Source organism: Mytilus californianus, unplaced genomic scaffold, assembly GCF_021869535.1.
Source record: "Mytilus californianus isolate M0D057914Y unplaced genomic scaffold, xbMytCali1.0.p SCAF_3, whole genome shotgun sequence".
NCBI classification, from domain to species: domain Eukaryota; kingdom Metazoa; phylum Mollusca; class Bivalvia; order Mytilida; family Mytilidae; genus Mytilus; species Mytilus californianus.
In genome coordinates this window covers 114,389,479-114,415,159 of record NW_026262679.1, presented here as the reverse complement: position 1 = coordinate 114,415,159, position 25,681 = coordinate 114,389,479, and the positions used below count along the sequence as shown (strand labels likewise).

At 33.6% G+C, this 25,681-nt stretch overlaps 1 protein-coding gene across 1 annotated transcript in view; it reads right to left on the bottom strand.

Annotated features, from left to right (window-relative positions):
- Positions 1–7,121: 7,121 nt before the first annotated feature.
- LOC127735874 (RRP12-like protein) overlaps positions 7,122–25,681 on the bottom strand; it is a 71,112-nt gene continuing 52,552 nt past the window's right edge. Inside the window, exons 25-34 of the mRNA XM_052246274.1 lie at positions 24,714–24,871; positions 23,662–23,753; positions 15,585–15,740; positions 12,192–12,370; positions 11,246–11,359; positions 10,036–10,118; positions 9,252–9,318; positions 8,472–8,536; positions 8,034–8,116; positions 7,122–7,297 (exon numbers count right to left, since the gene is read on the bottom strand). Coding sequence (XP_052102234.1) covers positions 7,204–7,297; positions 8,034–8,116; positions 8,472–8,536; positions 9,252–9,318; positions 10,036–10,118; positions 11,246–11,359; positions 12,192–12,370; positions 15,585–15,740; positions 23,662–23,753; positions 24,714–24,871 — 1,091 coding nt within the window. The 3' untranslated portion in view covers positions 7,122–7,203. The remainder of the gene's footprint in view (positions 7,298–8,033; positions 8,117–8,471; positions 8,537–9,251; positions 9,319–10,035; positions 10,119–11,245; positions 11,360–12,191; positions 12,371–15,584; positions 15,741–23,661; positions 23,754–24,713; positions 24,872–25,681) is intronic.

The following is a 25,681-nucleotide window of genomic DNA, read 5'->3' as shown; positions in this document are numbered from 1 at the left end:
GCCCAACGATAAAATTAGAATGGAACCCGGAGCCCAAAGCCCGTGTTGCCCCCCACAATTAAGAAAGTTGACCATGACGTGAAAAAAAAAAAACGAATCGGATATTGATCTAACCTCTTCACGTATATTAAAGGCCGATCATAGTGCATAAATTTCTATAGTAATAAAGGGAATAACTGGATGTGCAGTCCTGTGACAGTTCAATTCATTATATTAAGATATACATTGTCGGATACATTGAAAAACCAGACATATAATATATGTCTCTGGAAGAACTACTAGTATTCAAGCAAGTTAGAAGAAGACGTCCGTCCACTATAGAAATGCTGACAAATTATCAACCGAAGACAAATATAGAATCACATTCAACAGAAATTTAGTCACAGTGCTTGTACATTTTTACCCTCTAGTGAATCTTTACTAAAGAGCTACTTCAATGTATTTACATTTGAATGCATATTTTTATTTCTTTTTATGTTAACTTTTTTTTGAAACGGGTATATTTTGCACCTTCTGAAAAATAGTCATTAAAGAAATTTATAATCCCACAATTTATTTAAGAAAAAGCACATGCCCTCTGACAAAAGATGAAGTGTGAAGTTGTTTGCATAGGCCCCGAAAATAATCAGTACTGGAGCAAGAATTAACTAGAGGCTCTCAAGAGCCTGTGTCGCTCACCTGATTCTACTTTGGTTTTGGAAATCATGTAAAAATAGATTAAAATCATAACAGATACCCTAATAATGAATGAGGCCAAATTTGGTTTAATATTGGCCCTGTAATTTAATCAAAAGCAGAAGACTTTTGTACAGAAATTACCAATAAATTCATTGTGACTTTAAAAGGACAATAACTCCAAGAAGATGTCAATTGACAAATTTGCTCATGTTGACTTATGTGTAGATCTTCTTTTCTTGATACTTTTGCAGTTTACAGTATATCTCAATCTATAAAGATACATGTATTGAGGACTCATCACCACCTCATAAGGAACATTTATGCCATGTTTGGTTTCATTCCATCCAGTGTTCTCTAGAAGAAGCATTTGTATGTATTTCCCATGGGGTCTTATGTTAAACTAAGTCCCCTGCTGGCGGCCATCTTTGATGATGGTTCTGCTACAAAGTAACAATACTTGGTCAGCACCTCTTTAGGAACATTAATGCCATGTTTGGTTTCATTCTATTCAGTGGTTCTCTAGAAGAAAACATTTGTATGTATTCCACATAGGGTCCTATGTTAAACTTACTCCCCCTGCTGGCAGCCATCTTGGATGACAAATCAGCTACAAAGTAACAACACTTGGTCAGCACCTCAAAAGAAACATTCATACCATGTTTGGTTTCATTCCATTCAGTGGTTCTTCAAAAGAAGACTTTTGTATGTATTTCACATAGGGTCCTTTGTTAAACTAAGTTCCCTGCTGGCAGCCATCTTGGATAATTGATTGGCTACAAAGTAACAACATTTGGTCAGCACCTCATTAGGAACATTCATGCCATGTTTGGTTTCATTTCATTCAGTGGTTCTCTAAAAGAAGACATTTGTATGTATTGTCCATAGGGTCCTTTGTTAAACTAAGTTCCCCGCTGGCAGCCATCTTGAATGATTGATTGGCTAAAAAGTAACAACACTTGGCCAGCACCTCATTAGGAACATTCATGCCATGTTTAGTTTCATTCCATTCAGTGGTTCTCTAAAAGAAAACATTTGTATGTATTTCCCATAGGGTCCTATATTAAACTAAGTCCCCGCTGGTGGCCATCTTGGATGATTGATCGCCTACAAAGTTACAACACTTGGTCAGCACCTCATAAGGATCATTCATGCCATGTTTTATTTCATTCCATTCAGTGGTTCTCTAAAAGAAGACATTTGTATGTATTTCTTATAGGGTCCCATGTTAAACTAAGTCCAACTCTGGCGGCCATCTTGGATGATGGATCGGCTTCAAAGTAACAACACTTGGTCAGCACCTCATAAGAAACATTCATGCCGTGTTTGGTTTCATTCCATTCAGTGGTTCTCTACAAGAAGAAATTTGTATGTATTGTCCATAGGGTCCTATGTTAAACGAAGTCCCCCGCTGGCGGCCGTCTTGGATGAATGATCACCTACAAAGTTACAAAACTTGTTCATCACCTCATAAGGAACATTCATGCCATGTTTTTATTTCATTCCATTTAGTAGTTCTCTAAAAGAAGACATTTGTATGTATTTCCAATAGGGTCCTATGTTAAACTTACTCCCCCTCTGGCGACCATCTTGGATGATGGATCGGCTTCAAAGTAACAACACTTGGTCAGCACCTCATAAGGAACATATATGACGTGGCTCTGTACTTATAATTCTCGTCATTGTGTTATTGTACTATGGTAAATTTGTGTATTCTTGTTTTTAATTTTTGCTAATATGCTTGGTCTATATACCATTTTGTGCTTCCTTGTTACATATTTTTTGTTTTAATAGTGATTAAGATTATAACACAATGTTGACTACTGTACCCCTATTTTTGACATGTTTACCTATTATGTCTGTTTGTTTTGTTCACTCATCGTTGTCAATATAATGGAATTTGATGAGACTGTCATAAAAGTGAGAGGTTTAGCTAGCTTTAAAACCAGGTTTAATCCACCATTTTCTACATAAGAAAATGCCTGTACCAAGTCAGGAATATGACAGTTGTTATCCATTCGTTTGATGCGTTTGAGCTTTTGATTTTGCCATTTGATTAGGGACTTTCCTTTTTGAATTTTCCTCGGAGTTCGGTATTTTTGTGATTTTACTTTTTTCTCTAAAAGAAGACATTTGTATGTATTGTCAATAGGGTCCTCAGTATCAGCCATCTTGGTTGATGGATTTGCTACAAAGTAATAACACTTGGTGAGCACCTCATAAGGAACATTCATGCCATGTTTGGTTTTATTCCATTCAGTGGTTCTCTAGAAGAAGTTCAAAATGTAAAACATTAACGATGACGACGGACACCAAGTGATGAGAAAAGCTCACTTGGCCCTTCGGGCCAGGTGTGCTAAAAAATAATGAAAACAGTATTAACGTAGAACCTCAAAAGAGAATGTGCTGCTCACCTAGTTCCATGTGCATCTTCAACAATGGACACTCTCCAACATTGTGGACTAGAATATAATTCATGACAAAAACCTCTTGTATTGCTGATCCTTTTTTTAGTTTGCAGTTTCTCTCTATTTTTTGTTTGTTTTTGGGGTCATTTTTGCCATTTAAAGTGTCGATCTTTTATAGTTTTCAAGATAATAGTCAAAACGTAAAATATTGGTAAAAATCGTCATTAAAGAGCAAGAACTCCATTAAGGAGTCGACTGACAATTTCGCCTATGTTCATTTATTTGTTAATTTAGTCTTGCTGATCATTATTGCCATTTAAAGTGGCTATCTATATTGAATAGTTTTCATTATTAGAGGCAGAACACTAAAAATTGGTAAAATTCTCATTAAAGAGCAAAAACTCAAATAAGGAGTGAACTGATGATTTCGACCAGCAGACTTATTTGTAGATCTTGTCTTGCTGATCATTTTTGCTTATTCAAGTTTCTGATCTATCTAACATTCTTGATTCGAGCAGTACTGTTAAGTCTTTTGTAGACAAAACGCGCGTCTGGCCTACAAAATTTAAATTCTAAGAAAGTGATTTGTCAAATGTTAAAAAAATCAATGTTAAAATAAGTGGTTTGTTGTTGAATAAATTATAGTTATAAATTCAAGATTGATAAAGTAGATGTTTATTGGTCAAGGTTCAGAATTTGGTTGAGTATTGTTCTGATTTTGGTATAAGAGTATGGTTCAGACCTTAAAGTCCTATGGTCGATGATTTTCAAGACCATGAAAACAGGTCGAGAATGGGTTAAGACTGTTTCAACCCGGTCGAGATTGCTCTGACTTCTAACGGCTGTTTCGCCAGACAAGATGGGGCCGTGGAACAGCTGTTGAATGTTAGAGCAATTTCTGACAAGTCGAGTACAAGTTCAGACTGTTCGGTGTGGTTCAGACTACAGTCAAGTGATATCGAGTGGAAATCGGACCGGTCCGGAGTGGTCAAGTGAGGATCGGTACAGTCGAGTGCAGGAAGTGCCCATTTCAGACTTTGAATAGTTTGTTGTGTTATTGCATGCTTATTATGTATTGTATTGCTTTGCCTTGCATGTAGGTTAAAAGCTCTATATTATGCCGACTCTAAATAAAGCTTATTTACTTATATTTATCCTGGTATCTATGATGAGTTTATCTATTATATTTTTCAGATATAGGCAAAAATGTAAAAAAATGGTAAAAATCGTCATTAAAGGGTATCAACTCCAAAAAGGGGTCGTCAAACGATTTCAACCATGTGAATAATTTGTAGAGCTCGTCTTGCTGATCATTTTTGCTTATCTTAGTGGTTATCTTTCTATTTTTGGCAAAAACGCAAAAAATCGTCATTAAAAAGCAATAACTCCAATAAGGAGTCGTCTGACGATTTCCCATGTCGTCTTATTTGTAGATCTTGTCTTACTGATCATTATTGCTATTTAAAGTTTCTACCCATCTATTTTAAATTTCAAGATAATAGGGAAAAATTATCATGAGTCTTCTGACAATTTTTTTCAAAATGTACAGGAGATAATCTTGATATTATGAACATTTTTTCCTTGTCCGATTTTCTCTATCTAAATCAGTCATGTTCTGTTCTGTGTAGCAAATCTCTCTTTCTAAGGAACACTTCGCACAAAGTCGAATAAAATATGTAAAACCTAAAAAGACATACCAGTACTAGGTACGCCTCGTGAGGTGAGCATTGGTTACTATTACAGACCCTTACGTTTGCTAAGCGGAAGGCCATTTGATTATATGATTTGATTGGCTGGAGGGATCATCTGACACAATTTTTAAACTTTAAGATAATTTTGTTTGAGTTTGGTTCCAATTGGATGAGACGTTTCCGAGAAGATTTTTTATAAGTTGATGGACAATATTTAGGGACGACTATGGAAGCCAAGTGATGGCAATAGCTGACAAGAGCCAGGTCAGCTAAAAATCAATTTGAACTTTCAGTCTTTTTTTGTACTGCTGGTGGAGGTATCCTCATCGAGGGTATCACCAGCCACAGAGGTCAGCACTTCTGTGTTGACATGAATTATCATTGATATGTTCACAACTATAAATTTACTGTTTATAAAACTTTTTTTAAATACTAAGGCGTAAAAAAATTAAAGCCTTGCATCTATGATGAGCTTATTGTATTAAGTTAGACTCAAGGAGGAATTTAGACTGGGTGTGGATCTATCAACGGGATTGATGACTCTTTTATTATCAAAGATCACTTTGACTGTTCAGAGACACTGTTTGGAAGGTTGAGAGCAAGTTTAGGTCCCAGCGTGAAAAAAATAAACATGGGTGATCGAGGAACATAAAATTGAGGCATAATCAACAGAGGACAACCTAAAATATTGTCAAACAGTACATTGTACCTAAGAAACAAGCAGTCCACTTTTTTACACACAATGTGTGATTATATTGGTAATTTTGGACTTAATTAAAGAATTAATTCATCAACATTTGGTCCAAACAGTCTAAATGATTGATGAGATACTGGGGTTTTACCATAATGGTCAGTTTATATAAACAGCTGTCATCATTCCATGGACCTACATTGTTACTTGTCAAAAGTGCTATCAGGCCTAGGCTATTCAGAGAAGATTCAGAGAAGAAAGGGTCTCAGATGTAAATGTGAGGTTGTATAATCTCTGTATATTGAACAAGAGACACATTGTGCATGTTACACTCACCTGGTGAAAAATAGCCAGTTTTCTAATTAGGACTTTTATATGCACATACTTTAGTTACTCTTCATCTTGCTGATCACTTTTGCAACCTATATTTTTTTTATAAAACAGCCAAATTGCAAAAAGGAGTTAAAATCATCATTTCAGGGGCAGCAACTCGAAAAATTGTTTGTAAAAAAAAAATGAGAGTATATAGATCTTACCATGCTGATCTTTTTTTTTAAACACTTTTAACCAAGCTTCTATAGTTTTCAAAATAACAGCAAAAAATTGTGAAAAATTGGAAAATGTATATTTCAAGGGCAACATCTCAAAAACATTTCAACAGATTTTTTAGGTTTTAAAGATCTTGTCGAGCTTATCGTTTTAGCATTTTACAACCCAAAATTGCAAAAAATGATCATTTTGGGGGCAATTACTCAGAAACTCTAACAGGTCAACAGATTTACTCTAATTTAAAAGGTAGATACATCTTGTTGTGCTGAACCTTTTTACTATTCACACTTTTAACTTAGCTTCTGTATTTATCATCATAACAGCCCAAACTGCAAAAATTAACATTTCAGGGGCAATAACTCTAAACCAAGTAACTTTTTTTCGCAATTTACACATTTAACCTAGCTTTTTTTATATTTATATAGGGGCAATAACTCCAATCAGGTTGACAGATTTTCCTCCAATTATCGTGTTAAATACATCTTGTTGTGCTGAACCTTTTTGCATTTAAAACTTTTAACCAAGCTCCCATAATTTTCATGACAACAGTTAACAACTGTAAAATATCAAGGGGGGGATTTGATATTTTAGTCAGAATAACTCCAAAACAAGTAGGATTTTTCACAACTTTTAGGCAAGATACATCTTGTTATGCTGATATTTTTTTGCAATTTACGTTTTTAACCTAGCTCCTATAGTTTTTGAAAAAATGGCAAGGAAATGCAGAAAAAGTTGAAAATCAACATATAAGGGGCAATAACTCACAAACAGGTGGACAGATTTTACCAAAATTTTCTAGTAGATAGAACTTGCTCTTCTGACCATTTTTACTTGGTCAGTTTTTCTCTTAACTCTTTAAAAAATAATTGATCGGGACTGATTTTTGAACTCATCCAAGACTTTGCTGATATAAACCTATATATAAGATATATATAGATATAAGTTTCATAAAAATCTGGCAAGAATTGTACACGTGAGAGCGCTAACAAGACCAAACGGACAGAAGGATGGACGCCCGGTATTTCTATGTCCCCCGCAACCCGTTGTGCAGGGCACAATAAATTTCCCCAAAATAATATATCAGTCCTCATTTTCCAATACTAAATATACAATCTATGCATGTTTATTTAATATACAATACCATAACATAATTTATCATCACACTCAATAACAAAATAACAGTAAATTTTCACTTTTTATGCTTCTTTTTTGTTCCTTTCATAGCTCCCTTTTTTGCACCTTTCACTAAATTTTTAAACTGTCCTTGCATTTTGGCCTTTTTCCTGTAAAATGAAAACACCAAACATTAGTTTTCATACATTTATATAATATAAATAATAAAATATAACCTATCAGAACTTCTGATTAGTTCTGAAAAACAATTGTATTAAATTGAATAATGAAAGATGTTTTTCTGTTTTTGTTGGATTACTGATTCATAATTATATTCCCTACAGACCCATTTAGGAATTACCATTAGTATGTTAAAACTTCACCAGATTCAGATGTTCTATTCCTTTCAATGATTTCAACAAATTCCATCTTTTCAGAATTTCTAAGCATAAACTGTTTACTATCCAAAAGTATATCTTGCGGACTGCTCATTGTATGGCAAACTGAGCCCTTGATTAAAAAGAGCATAAGGGGAACAATATGTTCTAATTAAATATGACAATGATGAATGAGTAAATTCATTTCTAAGTTGGTTCTTTCTAACATACATGAAAATATTTTCTTACAGGGTTCACACAATTAAACCTGTCTACTTGAAAAAAAATTGTTTGGAAAAGATGCAGTTTTACCCTGATCATAAATGGCAGGTCCACAAAAAAGACCAAATATATCACAAGAAGTAGCATATAAATGGGTAAAACTTAGTTTGTAAAAACTATCAAAATGAAATAAAGACAAAAAAATATAGATTAGAGTGACCATCCAATGTAAATTAAGCCCTTTACAGAAAAAATGACCCTATCATACAACAATCTTTTCAATGAAGGCAGTAAAATAACAATCTACCTTTTATTCAAACTCTGGAACTGGAGAGGAACATAGGCATATGGATCCGGTTTCCCTTTCTTCTTTATATCACCTTTAGCTTTCTGCAATAAAACATTTATCAAAAATTTAACAAACTATTATTTATAGATATATCATGATTCAGACAGAGATGATCACTTTGTGTAAGTACAGTAAATTTTAGGTGCCAGATTCAAACAGACCTGTTCTTGCACCTGAATGGCTGATATGATGACATGCTATTCATTAGATTTAAAAAAAAAAAAAATTACTTAATGCAGCTGTTATGTTAATATTTACATTATTTAATTTAATGTCATTGCATCTTGTACTTTTAAAAGTCAACTCTTTCCTGAAGTTTAATACTTGTCCTTTTACAAACAAAAGTAATTCCTCAAACAATTTTCTATTTATCTCCCAAAAATGTGTTCAGCCTACCTTTGCTCTGTATTCTTTACCATGGTCTGATTCACCAATAGGTCTGTGTATACCTTTACCTCCAGCTGAAAATATTTAAGTTAACTCCCTTTAATAATTTGCATAAAACATATAACTGTATAGATAACACCAGGCTACCTCTACAGACAAAATGTTGTTGTTCACCTTTGTAATTGCTTTGGTTTCTGAGAAAGGTGCATGATGGTGAGAGGGCTACTGTATAAAAGTATATATCTATAATTAAAGTGTAATCTTCAAAGGATTTTAACCATCTTGAACTAATAGTTAATGTATCAGCCAGTTACCAGTAACAAATGTATCAGCCAGTTACCGGTAACAGTAAACTTATCTATTGTATGTTTATTGCATCTTTAGATTTGTTATCTAATGCTCACAGTTTTGTGACCATTGTATGGTTCTTTTAAGTTGCCGTGTTTAACTTTTAAGTCTGATTGATATTTATACAATATCAATTTTTATCCCTATCATTATAATCATGATAATAGATGGAAGTGCTTCAAATGTTAGCTTCCAAGGAACAAAAACTAAAAAAGTATGATCAGAGTATTTGTGTTTACACAAAACTAGTTTATTGCCTCCTAATATTGATGTGTCTCAAATATTTTCCACATTTAAGAAATTTTCTTGTCCACAAAAATATATGAACATCCCAAAACATTAAATTTTATAATTTTCATGTAATTTAATTCATAAAGCGAATGCTCTTGACTAATTTCAAATGTGTATCATACTCAACTATTCCACTACTAAAACAATTACCTTTATATTTAGGACGAGCAGATTCATCATCCGATCCCAAATCTTCTATTTTTCTCTTCTTGGATCTCTGAAATACAAGTACTTATTCATTCACGGTCAAATATCAATTAAATCTCTTTCAAATGTAAATGATCAGTAATTTGTAATACACGTTTTCAACTTTATTGATTTGGGAAAAAAGAGTTAAAAAATGCTGTTTATATTCATCTATTGTATTTAGAAATAAGCTCACCTTTGACATAAAGTTTATCTTATAGTTAATTTATACTTTTAAATGAGATTAAATTGGCTAAATACTTTCCACTATCCAAAATAAACTGTAAATTCCCAAAGCTTTTATATTTGTACCAAGCTTTTAAATATTAAATAAATGTCTTACTGTTGGTTATCAATATCTTTTGACAAATAAGAATATTTGAAACAGTCAACCAATTTGACCAGGTGAATGGTATTAAAGAACAAGTTGACTATAAAACCAGGCTTTATCACAGATAATCTCATTAACAGTTAATGACCCTTTTATTTAATCGTCAAAGATTACTGACCTCTGAAACTGTGTTTTAAGATTATTATATGGGAAGATCAAAACATTTTTTTTCTCTCTTTTTGCTTGGATCTTCAACTTGGATTTAACATTTATGTCCAACCATGAGCAATACTTTTACTAGGTGTTAAAAATTATTTTCTTAAACTTACCTTATTTCCAACACCTTCAATAGCCTGGAACAAATCATTATATTTTGTGAACAGTACTCAAGAGACTTAACGAGGTGTTATAACTTACCTTATTCCCAATACCTTCAATAGCCTGGAACAAATCCTCCAAATCCTCATCCTCAGACATCTGACTCTGACCTTTGTGCTTTTCTGAATTTTAAAGAATATAAAAAGATTTCAAAACATGCCAGAATGTCTGATAAAATTCTGCCTGAAGATAACTTATCAGTTCATTATAATCTGTTACCGTTACAACTAAGGAGAAGATAAAATGAAAAACTGAATATTTATAGTTATGCATGTCCAGATTTAAAAAAAAAAATTCTTAAGGGTTCCGCAGAACCCAGTGTCTCGCCTACTTTTGCTGTTAATCGCAGGCTCAACAAAAATGAGGTAAAAAATTAATAAAAATTTTCCTCTCTATACTATCTTTTGAATGTAAGTAGCTTCTGTCTAAGTTTGGTAAAAATCCAGGATAGTTTTATGAATCTAATAAATGTTTTAAAAACTTAAACTGCAGACTGTATGTAATGTTAACTGGAAGAAAAACTAAGTCCATTTACAAGTAAAATACGGAAAAAATGGAACAAAATTTTAACAAAATTTCCTTCTAGATACTAGCTTTTAATCATAAACAAGCTTCTGTCAAAGTTTGGTACAAATCCAGGATAGTTTAAGATAGTTATTAAAATTTCAAAAACTTTAACCACAGAGTGAATGTAATGTTAACTGGCAGAAAAACTAAGTCCATTTATAAGTAAAATACGGAAAAAATAGATTTTTTTTTTACAAAATTTACTTCTGGATACTATCTAATGATCATATACAATCTTCTTTCCAAGTTTGGTAGAAATCCAGGATAGTTTAAGAAAGTTATTAAAATTTCAAAAACTTTAACCACAGAGTGAATGTAATGTTTCCTGGCAGAAAAAAACTAAGTCCATTTATAAGTAAAATATGGAAAAAATGGAATTTTTTTTTTACAAAATTTACTTTTGAATATTATCTTAAGATCATAAACAAGCTTCTGTCCAAGTTTGGTAGAAATCCAGGATAGTTTAAGAAAGTTTTTAAAATTTCAAAATCTTTAACCACAGAGTGAATATTTGTGGACGCCGCCGACGGAATGTAGGATCGCTATGGCTCGCTTTTTCGACAAAAGTCATAGGCTCGACAAAAAAGACAAATCTTTCAAGGTCATATTTATAAGAGAGAATTCTTTCAAGGTCATTTTTTTGAGAGATTATTTTTTCAAGATCATTTTACAACAATCTAACCTTCATCACTGCTATCCTCTGTAATGATAAGTCTGCCGTCTGTTGCTGTTTTGTATTGCTGCTCTTTTGACTTCTTGGCTTTGTTTTTAGAAGACTTCTCCTGTGGCCTTGTTGCTACAAATGATAAATTGTTGAACTGAATTGTAGGAAAAACCATCAGCAGACATTTGTCAGCTTGTAAATGAACAAATCACCAGTCCTTTTAACCAAAGGTGTAAGTCACATCAATACTAAAAGGTTGTTTTTTTCCAGGATGCTATTCCCCATCAAGGTTTTTTGTATATCTATGAAAGGAGTGTTATACAACAGCTATAGAAGAGTCCTAAAGCTGAACTCTTGCCTGGCGAGTAAAGGTTTTTGTTTGAGATGATGAATTAAGGGACCTGTGAAAAAACTGAATTAAAGTGCCTGAAAGTCATAAAAAACAAGATGTCATATTTTCAATATGATCAAGTGAAAGCAATACACTAGTTGAACAGTTAACTTAAAAAAAAAATTGTTTCAGCTCCATGTGTTACTGTTAGTGACATCTTCTAAATCATAGTTTTTGGACACGCAAATATGATGCACATGCAAGAAACAAATTAATAATTTACCAAATGGTTTGTGAACAATACTTCTCACATGAATAATTTTGTGGTTCTTGCATGTGCTCAAAATTTCCCACTCCAAAATATGTTTGAAATTTGCAAATTTTGTCATTTTTGGTAGATAAATTGAAACTTTACAGTGGTATATCTGTCAATTATACAACTTGTTCTTTCTTATATGTTCATATGTTTTGTAGCTTATTTGCTCCTTTACAGCCCTGTTATTGGAAATTATGAGTTTGTTAATCACTCATTTGTATTTTATTCCTCTACAGCCCTGTCATTGGAAATAACAAATTTGTCAATTACTCATTTTTCAGTTAACTTTGAATACTATAGTTGAGAAAAGTACTAACCCATGACTTTCTTTGATGCATTTGTATCCAGGAAATCAACAATGTCATCAGCACCTTCTTGTAACCATGCCAACTTAGCTTTGATTGAGTCTTTATTTTTCTTTGACTTTTGACCTTTAGATTTTTTATTGCCGTCATCTTCCATTTCAGAATCTGAATCTCGTAATAATTCCTCCACACTGTAAAATGACATTGTAAATGATTTAAAAAAATTTGTAAAGAAACTAGATATGTTGGAATGAAACGAATGGCCCCGCTCGCAAAAAAAGCTTGAAGCCATTTTTAGGATTGGAAATTTTTAAAGTCAAAAGCCCGTAATTTATGCAAAAATCAGCAGAGCCAAACCTTACGTAAACTTGATCTGAAACTCATCATAGTAGACTCATATACTAAAAATCAGCTCAATATGTGAAGGCATCTAGAAAAAAAGTCTGTATAACTGTTAAATCCATGAAATTTTCAAAGTACAAAGCCCATGATTTCAGCAAAAATCAGCAGAGCAGAACCAAACTTAAATTTGATCTGTAACTCATCATAGTGGACTCACATGCTAAAAATCAGCTCAAATTGTGAAGGCATTTAGAAAAAAAGTCTGTTAACTGTTAAATTCACGAAATTTTCAAAATCCAAACCCCCATGATTTCAGCAAAAATCAGGGGAGTGGAACCAAGCATTAACTCCATCTGTAACTCATCCTAGTTGACTTGCATACTAAAAATTAGCTCAATATGTGAAGGCGTTTAGAAAAAAGTCTGTATAACTGTTACTTTCACTATATATTCAAAGTCCAAAGCCTGTAATTTTCGGCAAAAATCAGCAGAGCGTAACCAAACGTAAACTCGATCTGAAACTCACCATAGTAGGCTCACATACTAAATATGGCTCAATATGTGAAGGCATTTAGAAAAAGACTGAAATCAGAGGGGCCATAAAAATAATAATTCTTTCATGCCATGCTCTTTGCTCATTTAAACATACGTAGGCATTATATTTGTCAATAACTTTATACTGAGCATTAGCGAGGTGTAATAAATTGACAAATATAATGCCTACTCTTGTTAAAATGAGCATAGAGCATAACATGAAGGAATTATTTCTTGCAGTCATGCTTGATTGTTCTTTCTCCGTGATCAGAAAATGACTACTTTCCAAAATTATAAGTTTGCTAATGAATCCCTACCGATCCATACAGGATTTTACTAACCCTCTTTGGATCTGCAGGGGGTAAGTAGCGAACCTTATAGCAAATTTATCGCACACAGGACTTTTCCTGCCTAGTTTTGTATAAAAATAAACAATGAAATACAATAACAACAAGAAATGATTGTAACAGGATGCTGTTACGAAGTCTCCCAAACGAAGCTCCCATAATTCGAAATTCCCAGTGTTGCCTGACATTGGACAAAGTCCAGTGAAAATTGGTTTGGTCCAGTAAACTATATGCATTAGTGATGCCTGAGGACTAACCCTGTATATCATTCAAATCATCTTGGCATGACAAACCAGAATATATATGGTTTAGTGGTGGGGATCTCAACCATTTACAAGATACTAGAACATTAGGGGTGGGGGGAACCTATACATCATTCAAATGTTCGAGACACGACGAACAGGAATATATATTTCCACCATTTACAACATATTAGAACTTTCTCAAATGGCAGGGGGTCGGGATGACCCCTGGGGACTAACCCTGTATATCATTCAAACCATCTTGGTATGACAAACCAGAATATATATGGTTTAGGGGTGGGGATCTTGACCACTTACAAGATATTAGAACTTTCTTAAATAGCAGGGGGTGGGGGTGACCCCTGGGGACTAGCCCTGTATATCATTCAAACCATCTTGGTATGACAAACCAGAATATATATGGTTTAGGGGTGGGGATCTTGACCACTTAAAAGATATTAGAACTTTCTTAAATAGCAGGGGGTGGGGGTGACCCCTGGGGACTAGCCCTGTATATCATTAAAACCATCTTTGCATGACAAACCAGAATATATATGGTTTAGGGGTGGGGATCTTGACCACTTACAAGATATTAGAACTTTCTTAAATGGCAGGGGGTGGGGATGACCCCTGGGGACTAACCCTGTATTTCATTTGATGTGCTTTATCATGACAAACCAGAATATATATGGGTTAGGGGTGGGGATCTCGTCCATTTACAAAGATATTAGAACTTTCTTAAATGGCAGGGGGTCAGGATGACCCCTGGGGACTAACCCTGTATATCATTCAAACCATCTTAGCATGACAAACCAGAATATATATGGTTTAGGGGTGGGGATCTTGACCACTTACAAGATATTAGAACTTTCTTAAATGGCAGGGGGTGGGGATGACCCCTGGGGACTAACCCTGTATTTCATTTGATGTGCTTTATCATGACAAACCAGAATATATATGGTTTAGGGGTGGGGATCTCGACCATTTACAAGATATTAGAACTTTCTAAAATGGCAGTTGGTCGGGATGACCCCTGGGGACTAACCCTGTATATCATTCAAACCATCTTAGCATGACAAACCAGAATATATATGGTTTAGGGGTGGGGATCTTGACCATTTACAAGATATTAGAACTTTCTCAAATGGCAGGGGGTCGGGATGACCCCTGGGGACTAACCCTGTATATCATTCAAACCATCATAGCATGACAAACCAGAATATATATGGTTTAGGGGTGGGGATCTCAACCATTTAAAAGATATTAGAACTTTCTTAAATGGCAGGGGGTGGGGGTGACCCCTGGGGACTAACCCTGTATTTCATTTAATGTGCTTTATCATTTAGAACATTTTCAATTAAAAAGATTGTGTCTATCACAAATGGTTTTCAATTTATAATCATTTGAAAATTTTAAAAAATAAAATCCCATAGGGTTCTATAGTAAAACCCTCCTTTCTTTTTGCCCCTCAAAGTACCCCTTTATAAACCCCAATGCACAAACAAAACCCTGATTGCACCACTAGACATGTTATTCTAGCATATTGTGAAACCCTAAGTTAATCTGACAAGCGGTTTTGGAGAACGGGTGCGGACAAGTTCAAATTTAAAAGCGGCGGAAGAAGAAGAAGAAGAAGAAGAAGAAGAAGAAGAAGAAGAAGAAGAAGAAGAAGAAGAAGAAGAAGAAGAATAATAATAATAATAAGAACTGAGCAAAACCAATAAGTCTTCCCAAACTTCGTTTGGGAGACTTAATAAAAGTAATACTTGACGTCATGATACCACTATGAAATCTACTAACCCCCTAGGAATCCCTATGGGGTCACCACGTAACATAGGTAAACATATCACATCATCACTTATTTACCTGAGGTAAAATAAAAGATAATACCAAGCCAATGGCCTGAAGTTGTTTTTTTATTTATACAGAAGAAAAACTTACCTTTCTGGTCGTGCTCTCCTATGTTCTTCATCACTGTCCTCATCTTCTTCTGTTTTCTCTTCTTTCTTTTTCTTTTTATTTCTTTCCTGTGTCTTTCTGACATTCATCAATACTTTATGAATACTTGAGGGTGCCATGTTATATATTGTCTCATACCTGTCAAAAATACAATAACACTAGAACTACAGAAGAATTGGAAAAGTTGGTTTTCTTGAGCTGGTGCAAAGAAGCAAATAAGTAACTAACTACCTGTGGTGTATTATGTTTGATTGGAACAACACAAAAGAAGTCTGTATTTGCCTTTTATAAAATTAAGAAGTATTTAGCATTTGGCTAATTGGAACTGAAGCCTCTGGCTAGAATTACCAATACATAAAGAAGTCTAAAGGAGAAAAAAGTTCCCTTAATCTTGATCATACTGGAAGAATTTCTGTCACTTGGGAAAGATAAACTTGATGACGAAATGTATAAAAGTATATTTAACAATGAATTTATCAGTCCAGACAATGGTTTGTTGTAATTATGTCATTCAACAAGACCAAAAATTAGCCCCCTTACATCTATCTTACAAAGTATATAAGAACTAGTCATAGCAAACTTGGATTTATCATATTTGTAGATTATAGAACCATTGTGAGCACACTCACATACCCACACCCCTACATTGTCACTGGGCAAACAAAATCTCATCATATTCCTAAGTTCAAAGACTCATGACTCTTACAAAAGTCAACTGATCAAAACATCTTATGGATATGCACATCTACATAGTATGTCCTTATACAAAGTTTCATGAAATTCTGTTGTGTTGTTTCAGAGGAGTTGCGATGAAAAACTGTTGCAGAAGTATATTTAGTCCAAAATTCTAACTTCAAAGGGGCATAACTCCTAGAAAAATAATTGAATCATAATTTCCTGTCAAAATGCACATCTACATAGCATTTACTAATATCTACAAAGTTTCATGAAAATCTGTTGTGTGGTTTCAGAGGAGTTGCGATGACAAACTGTTGCAGTAGTATGTTTAGGCAAATTGTAAGTTCAAAGAAGCAAAACTCATTAAAAATAAAATGCTTCGCTGGGCTCAGCTTGATACGACCGCAGAGGTCGAACCCTGAACAGTTGGGGCAAGTATGGACACAACATTCAAGCTTGATACAGCTCTGAATTTGGATTGTGATTAAATATTTGACACAGCATAGGTTTCTGACACAGAAAGAATGTGGTCCAAGAACTTCAATTTTTTTAATTTACCTATCATGGTCCAATGTCCAAAATCAAAATACATGGTTAGATTCAGCATATCAAAGAACCCCATATAGTTTAATTTTGGACCCTAACTTGGACCAACTTGAAAACTGGTCCCATAATCAAAATTCTAAACACATGTTTAGATTCAGCATATCAAAGTACCCCAAGAATTCAATTTTTGTTAAAATCAAACTAAGTTTCATTTTGGACCCTTTGGACATTAATGTAGACCAATTTAAAAAACGGGACCCAAAATTAAAAATCTAAAAACACGGTTAGATTTGGCATATCAAGGAACCCCAATAATACAATTTTTGATGAAATCAAACAAAGTTTAATTTTGGACCCTTTTGACCTCAATATGAACCAATTTGATAGCGGGCCCACAAATAAAAAATCTAAATACATGGTAAGATTCAGCATATCAAAGAACCCCGTATATTCAATTTTTGTTGAAATCAAACAAAGTTTAATTTTGGACCCCAATTTGGACCAACTTGAAAACTGGGCCAAAAATCTAAAATCTAAATACATGTTTAGATTCAGCATATCAAAGAACCCCATATATTCAATTTTTGTTGAAATCAAACAAAGTTTAATTTTGGACCCCAACTTTGACCAACTTGAAAACTGGGCCCATAATCAAAAATCTAAACACATGTTTAGATTCAGCATATCAAAGAACCCCAAAAATTCAATTTTTGTTAAAATCAAACTAAGTTTAATTTTGGACCCTTTGAACCTTAATGTAGACCAATTTAAAAAACGGGACCCAAAATTAAAAATCTAAATACACGGTGAGATTTGGCATATCAAAGAACCCCAATAATTCAATTTTTGATGAAATCAAACAAAGTTTAATTTTGGACCCTTTTGACCTCAATATGAACAAATTTGATAGCGGGGTCCACAAATAAAAAATATAAATACATAGTTAGATTCAGCATATTAAAGAACCCCATATATTCAATTTTTGTTGAAATCAAACAAAGTTTAATTTTGGACCCCAATTTGGACCAACTTGAAAATTGGGCCAAAAATCAAAAATCTAAATACATGTTTAGATTCAGCATATCAAAGAACCCCATATATTCAATTTTTGTTAAAATCAAACAAAGTTTAATTTTGGACCCTTTGGACCTTAATGTAGACCAATTTGAAAACTGGACCCAAAATTAAAAATCTAAATACACGGTTAGATTTGGCATAACAAATAAATAAATGTGGTCAAAGATTTTACAAATCTAATGCGCCATACTGTGCAATTAAAGATTACTTCTTGAAATTTTTCAATATTTGAAATTTGAAAAAAAAATAATATTTGAAGAATAATTCTTTTTAATTTCTGAAATCTGAAATGAGAAAAATTGACCCTCCACAATTTCTTTTTAACCCCCCCCCCCCCCCCCTTTTTTCCCCCAAAAAATTCTTTCCCTCAAGATATGGTCATAATCTCAATTCAAATTTCCAATGCAACCATAATTACCCATTTAAATTTACCATAGTGCTAACTTAATATATTTTATAATAGAATTCAAAATATAGTGTCAAATCTTTCATATGGATTTTTGTTAAACAAAAGATGCAACATTTGCAGATATTTTTACTGGTCTTCCTTTATAAATATGCATTTCTTTAAACATAATTTAAAAGCAGTGAAAGGGAAGTAACCAAAACGTTGTATTTGGATTACCTCCCTTACACTGTTTTAAATTATCTTAATTGTTCATTAACCATTACTTTATACATAATTTAAAAGCAGTGTAAGGGAGATAAGTTCAATGATGTATTTGATTTATCTCCCTTACACTGCTTTAAATTATGTTTTGTACTAAAGTATTTGTCCATTAACCAGGACAACCTTGTTTTTCCCCCTTTTTTGCCCCTAATTCTTAAACGGTTTGAGCCATACTCCCCCAAAGCAAATCCTAACCATCCCTTTGTGGTATGGAAACTTGTAGTATAATTTCAGAGAGATCCATACACCGTTCCACAGTTATTGTCTGGAAACTAGAAAATGCTTATTTTTGGCCCCTTTTTGGCCCCTAATTCCTTAACTGTTGGTACCATAACCCCCAAAATCAATCCCCACCTTCCTTTTGTGGTATTGAACCTTATGGTAAAATTTCACAAAGATCCATTCACTTAAACTAAAGTTAGAGTGCGAAAACTAATGCGTCTTCGGACGACGACGCCGACGACGACGACGCCAACGTCATACCAATATACGACCACAAAAATTTTTTGGCGGTCGTATAAAAATTGTATCATAATTTCCTGTCAGAATGCCCATCTACATAGTATTTCCTTATTATCTACAAAGTTTCTTAAAATTCTGTTGTGTGTTTTCAGAGGAGTTGTGATGGCAAGAACAGGACTGACGGACAGACAAAACATTATACCCTCTGCAACAAAGTTGTGTGAGGTATAATAATCATACAATGGATGTATGTGGTTACATGAGCTTGCAACTTAGACGTGGGAAATAAAAATAAAATGCTCCGCTGGGCACAGCTTGATACGACCGCAGAGGTCAAACCCTGAACAGTTGGGGCAAGTATGGACACAACATTCAAGCTTGACACAGCACTGAATTTGGATTGTGATTAAATATTTGACACAGCATAGGTTTCTGACACAGAATGAATGTGGTCTAAGAACTTAAAAAAATTTTAATTTACCTATTCAAACCATATCATTATTATTTGCTTTTATATATAAATCAGAAATAACCAATTTAAAATGGAAAATTTTAAAGAAAAAAAAAGGAAAAAAAAAATCCCCCCCCCCCCAAATTTTTTGAATCCCCTTATGATTCATCAGCCCCAAACTCAATCCCAGCCTTCCCTTTGTGGTGTGGTACCTTGCAGAAGAATTTCAGAGAGATCCATACACTTGAACACAAGTTATTGCCTGGAAACTAGAATAATGCTTATTTATGGCCCCTTATTCCTAAACGTTTTGGGCAATTACCCCCAAACTCAATTCCAGCTTACCCTTTGTGATATGGAACCTTGCAGTACAATTTCAGAAAGATCCATACACTTAAATACAAGTTATTGTCCTGAAACTAGAAAAATGCTTGTTTTTTGCCCCTTTTTGGCCCCTAATTCCTAAAATTTTGAGGCAATTACCCCCAAAATCAATCCCAGCTTCCCTTTGTGATATGGTACCTTGCAGTACAATTTCAGAGAGATCCATACACTTGAACACAAGTTATTGTCTGGAAACTAGAAAAATGCTTATTGTGCTTACTGTGACCTATAATGGTTTACTTTTATAAATTTTGACTTGGATGGAGAGTTGTCTCATTGGCACTCATACTACATCTTCTTATATCTATTATTTTTGGCCCCTTATTCCTAAACTTTTTGGGCAATTACCCCAAACTCAATTCCAGCTTTCCCTTTGTGATATGGAATCTTGCAGTACAATTTCAGAAAGATCCATACACTTACACTCAAGTTATTGTCATGAAACTAGAAAAATGCTTGTTTTTTTTCCCTTTTTTGGCCCCCAATTCCTAAAATTTTGAGGCAATTACCCCCAAAATGAATCCCAGCATTTCCTTTGTGATATGGAACCTTATGGTACAATGTCAGAGAGATCCATACACTAACACACAAGTTATGTCTGGAAGTTACAAAAAATGCTTATTTTTGGCCCCTAATTCCTTCACTGTTGGTACCATAACCCCTAAAATCAATCCCAACCTTCCTTTTGTGGAATTGAACCTTATGGTAAAATTTCATAGAGATCCATTCACTTAAACTAAAGTTAGAGTGCGAAATTTTTTTTTGCGGTCGTATAAAAACCTGCATAATGACAAACGATGAAACCTGTATGATTTTCCGTCGCTTTTTTGGGCGAAAAATGGGTGCAATTTGGATGAAGTGACTTTATTTTAAAACACGGATAGTGGTTGATGGTGATCAAACTCCTCCAAAACGGCTATAAGTGCAGTAAAAAACTTCAGACTTTAAAATAATGCATCTGTGACAGATGCGGGTTATAATTTTGGTGCTAACATTTCTATTTTTGTTGAGAGGGAAAATCCTAAACCGGGTAAAACTTTTTATCAAGTGTGAAGGGTAATTTATTCGGGTTAATTAACCCGGGTTCGACCCGATGAAGATCTTATAGTGTGAACACGGTATAAGCTTAGTTTTTAAAGGAGTTCGATTCATCAAAAAAAATATATAGCATTCAGAAAATAAGTTTATACAGAATGACAAAACAAACCTACCACAAAATTCTTCATACAATTTACCATAGAAAAGAAGAAAAAAAAATCCAAAATGTCATTAATCATTAATACAATATCTATTAATAATCTATAAAATTTATCTGTAATTATCTTTAAATGTCTTATAATGAACAGTAAAGGAGTAGGTCCAGTAAGACCCCTTTTTGGCCCCAAAATATAGCAGTTTTACAAAACTGTTAAAATGTAAACTTTAAGTTATTTATTGGTAAGAAGAATGCTTCTGCTACATAAATATGGGCTGTTTTTGACAATACAATGCACATAAATCGGGTACTAGCATCCTTTATTCAGGCTAAATTACTGAAATCTTTACAATTTTAGCATTTTAGTTAAATTTTGGACGGTTTCCGTCTAAAATGAAAGTGGCCGCATTTGTGTTCATTCTTAATATTGAAATGTAAGTTGTATTTGATGATAATACATAACATATATAAAGGTTGAGGATGAACACGGATGCGGCCACTTTCATTTTTGACAAAAACCATCTGAAAAGTGACATTTTTTGGCATATTTGATATATTTTTCATATTTAAGCTTGAATCGGAGCGTTTTTAATGACTAAATCAGTTAAAATCTTTCACATAAACTAATAGAATCAACTGAAATAGACACTTTAGTGTTCAAAAAGTGTCCAAAATCCTTCGTCATATGAACCTGAAATTTGAGGCCAAAATCGGCCCTTACCGGACCTACTCCTTTCAAACTTTATTTATACTGTCCTACAGATCTTATCATCATTAACACTTAGGAAACAGAATTTTTTTGAATAAATCTGTCACTACAATTACAATTGTGTGATAAGATATTTACCAGAGGCTTTGTTATCTGATAACAGGTGAAAATTATTTAAAAACACTTAGTGTAATCAAACTTTATATATATAATTAATAGTTCCCAATATTTTTTCTTTCATTTTGTCACAAACTAATATAGATCTGCAACTTATCTATCAATGTCAACAATGTTATCTACACAATGTAATGTTATGGAATATATCCTTCAATAAAAATAGATTATTATCTAATGATAAAATGCTCCGCTGGGGCTCAGCTTGATACGACCGCAGAGGTCGAACCCTGAACAGTTGGGGCAAGTATGGACACAACATTCAAGCTTGATACAGCACTGAATTTGGATTGTAATTAAATATTTGACACAGCATAGGTTTCTGACACAGAATGAAAGTGGTCTAAGAACTAAAAAAATTTGAATTTACCTATTCAAACCATATCACTATTATTTGCTTTTATATATAAATCAGAAATAACCAATTTAAAATGGAAAATTTAAAAAAAAAAAAGGAAAAAAAAATCCCCCCCAATTTTTTTGAACCCCCTTATGATTCATCACCCCCAAACTCAATCCCAGCCTTCCCTTTGTGGTATGGTACCTTGCAGTACAATTTCAGAGAGATCCATACACTTGAACAAAAGTTATTGTTTGGAAACAAGAAAAATGCTTGTTTTTTAGCCCCTTTTTGGCCCCAAATTCCTAAACATTTAGGGCAATTACCCCCAAACTCAAACCCAGCTTTCCCTTTGTGATATGGAACCTTGCAGTACAATTTCATAAAGATCCATACACTTACACACAAGTTATTGTCCTGAAACTAGAAAAATGCTTGTTTTTTTGCCCTTTTATGGCCCCTAATTCCTAAAATTTTGAGGGATTTACCCCCAAAATCAATCCCAGCCTTCCCTTTGTGGTATGGTACCTTGCAGTACAATTTCAGAGAGATCCTTACACTTGAACACAAGTTATTGTCTGGAAACTAGAAAAATGCTTATTTTTGGCCCCTTATTCCTAAACTTTTTGGGCAATTACCCCAAACTCAATTCCAGCTTTCCCTTTGTGATATGGAACCTTGTAGTACAATTTCATAAAGATCCATACACTTACACACAAGTTATTGTCATGAAACTAGAAAAATGCTTGTTTTTTGCCCCTTCTTGGCCCCTAATTCCAAAAATTTGGAGGCAATTACCCCCAAAATCAATCCCAGCAGTCCCTTTGTGATATGGAACCTTGTGATACAATGTCAGAGAGATCCATACACTGACACACAAGTTATTGTCATGAAACTAGAAAAACGCTTGTTTTTTTCCCCTTTTAGGCCCCTAATTCCTAAAATTTGGAGGCAATTACCCCCAAAATCAATCCCAGCATTCCCTTTGTGATATGGAACCTTGTGGTACAATGTCAGAGAGATCCATACACTTACACACAAGTTATGTCTGGAAGTTACAAAAATGCTTATTTTTGGCCCCTTTTTGGCCCCTAATTCCTTCACTGTTGGTACCATAACCCCCAAAATCAATCCCCACCTTCCTTTTGTGGTATTGAAGCTTAAGGTAAAATTTCATAGAGATCCATTCACTTTAACTAAAGTTAGAGTGCGAAAACTGATGTGTCTTGGGACGACGACGACGACGACGCAAACGTCATACCAATATACGTCTACAAAAATTTTTTTGCGGTCGTATAAAAATGCCAGAAAGATGATGAATATTTATCTCTTGGGTCTTAAATAATAGATTACTACAGCATTTAAACACATACCCAAATTTTTTTATTAACTTGGCATAAATTTCTTTGGATTTGAATCTAAAATGTTGTCTGCAATCATCCTTCATGCTAGTAAGACTGGACATCTGTAATTTAAAAGTTTTCAAATACAAAATTTTGTTATCAATAAAACAAAAATGTTTCCAAATATTGTACTTTTTTGTCTACAACTAATGTCGTGGTAACCAATTTTGGTGAACTGAGGAAAAATTACATTTTTATAAATATTTGATTTTGTGGTTTATGCTAAAGCCTGTATACAAGCCTTTAGAAACTTGCAATTCTTTGAACTTTTAAATATGTGGTTTAACTGTACCCACAAAATCCACAAAAATAGGTATCCCACAAATAATTATGAATCCACAGTAAGATTAGTACTTAGGGGTACTTTGGTTTTGAACATTAGATTAGTATTTAGGGGTACTTTGGTTTTGAACATTAGATTAGTATTTAGGGGTACTTTGGTTTTGAAATAATGTTATCGGAATAACAACAAAGACCCTCAACTTTTGAAAAAAATTCAAGAAAGAAAACTGAAATGTTAAAATACTGATAAAAATCATCCATTATCATTTAACAGAGTTTGTGCATATCCAAAATGAGGGTAACCAGGAAACTCCTAAAAAATTGAAAATAATTCCCAGTTTTTCTGGCTAAACAAAAACATTTTGAATTTAAAGGAACAATGTTAGTGTTTTCATGGTAGCCAGTTTACCTGATGTGCAAGTACTCATTGATTGTTTACATCAAATACTGTTCATATAAATAATAGTAATAGAATATGTCCAAATAGGTATGATTAATTGATTGTTGATCCCTTTATGTCCAGGGGCAAAAAGTTCATGATATTAAGGATGAACAATAATTTTGCATTTAAATGCAGATAACTGAAAATGAAAATATGATTCATTTTCAATTTCAAAGTCTAAAGCATTTTGCTTTTAAAATATTTAAAAGATCACATAAAAGTTTGACGGATACTTATACAATGATATGGTATGGTGTGACTGTTTCTACAAAGCAATGGAATTGTACTTCGTACTCACAATCTGTTTAAGATGGGATGCTAGTTGAACATCTTGGTAAGCTGACAGTAACACTTTGATGAAAGCTAAAGATGACTTGACCACCTCTCTAGCTTTAGACATCAGAAGTAAACACACACTTTCTATTATATTTCCCAGGAGATTGCCATCTATACTCTCTAATAAAAATAAGCATGTAAACCACATTATTGAAGTTGTCTACTTAATCATAACCCTTCCAATCCAAATAAAACTTTCAAATGTCAGAGAACTTTTTTCTATTCTTTATCTTAAAAATAAATAACTATTCTGTTCCGACTGTTCTGATGTCTGACAGCATTTTTTAGAACTTATTGGGGCAGTGGTTCCAGGGACCCAGTAAGTCATAACACGGTTGTCAGAAGTCAAAACAATCTCAAGACTAGTCAAAAACCTAACAAGGTATATATAATCAATAATATAACCAGTCAAAAGAAAAAAATCTCATTTAATTGAATTATTTTTTCATTTTGTTTCCAAACTGAAAGAGTTGATGGTATTTTGACTCTGTGACACCTTTATTTCACTGACAACCTGGCTAACTTACATTGATAACATGCTTCCAAACTGAAAGAGTTGATGGTATTTTGACTCTGTGGCACCTTTAGGGCTATTCCATTAAAATGTATGTGGGAGGGTAGGAAGGGAAGCTTAATTATTGAATGTGGGTCATGGGTCTTTTTTCAGTATGTGTCTATTACCATTATGCAAAATTATCTAAAAAATGGTTCTTGGTTGTAGGGATATTTTGAAAGTCCCTTCCTACCTTCCCACATACATTTTAATGGAATAGCCCTTATTTCACTGACAACCTGCCTAAGTTACATTGATAACATGCTTCCAAACTGAAAGAGTTAATGGTATTTTGACTCTGTGGCACCTTTATTTCACTGACAACCTGGCTAACTTACATTGATAACATGCTTCCAAACTGAAAGAGTTGATGGTAT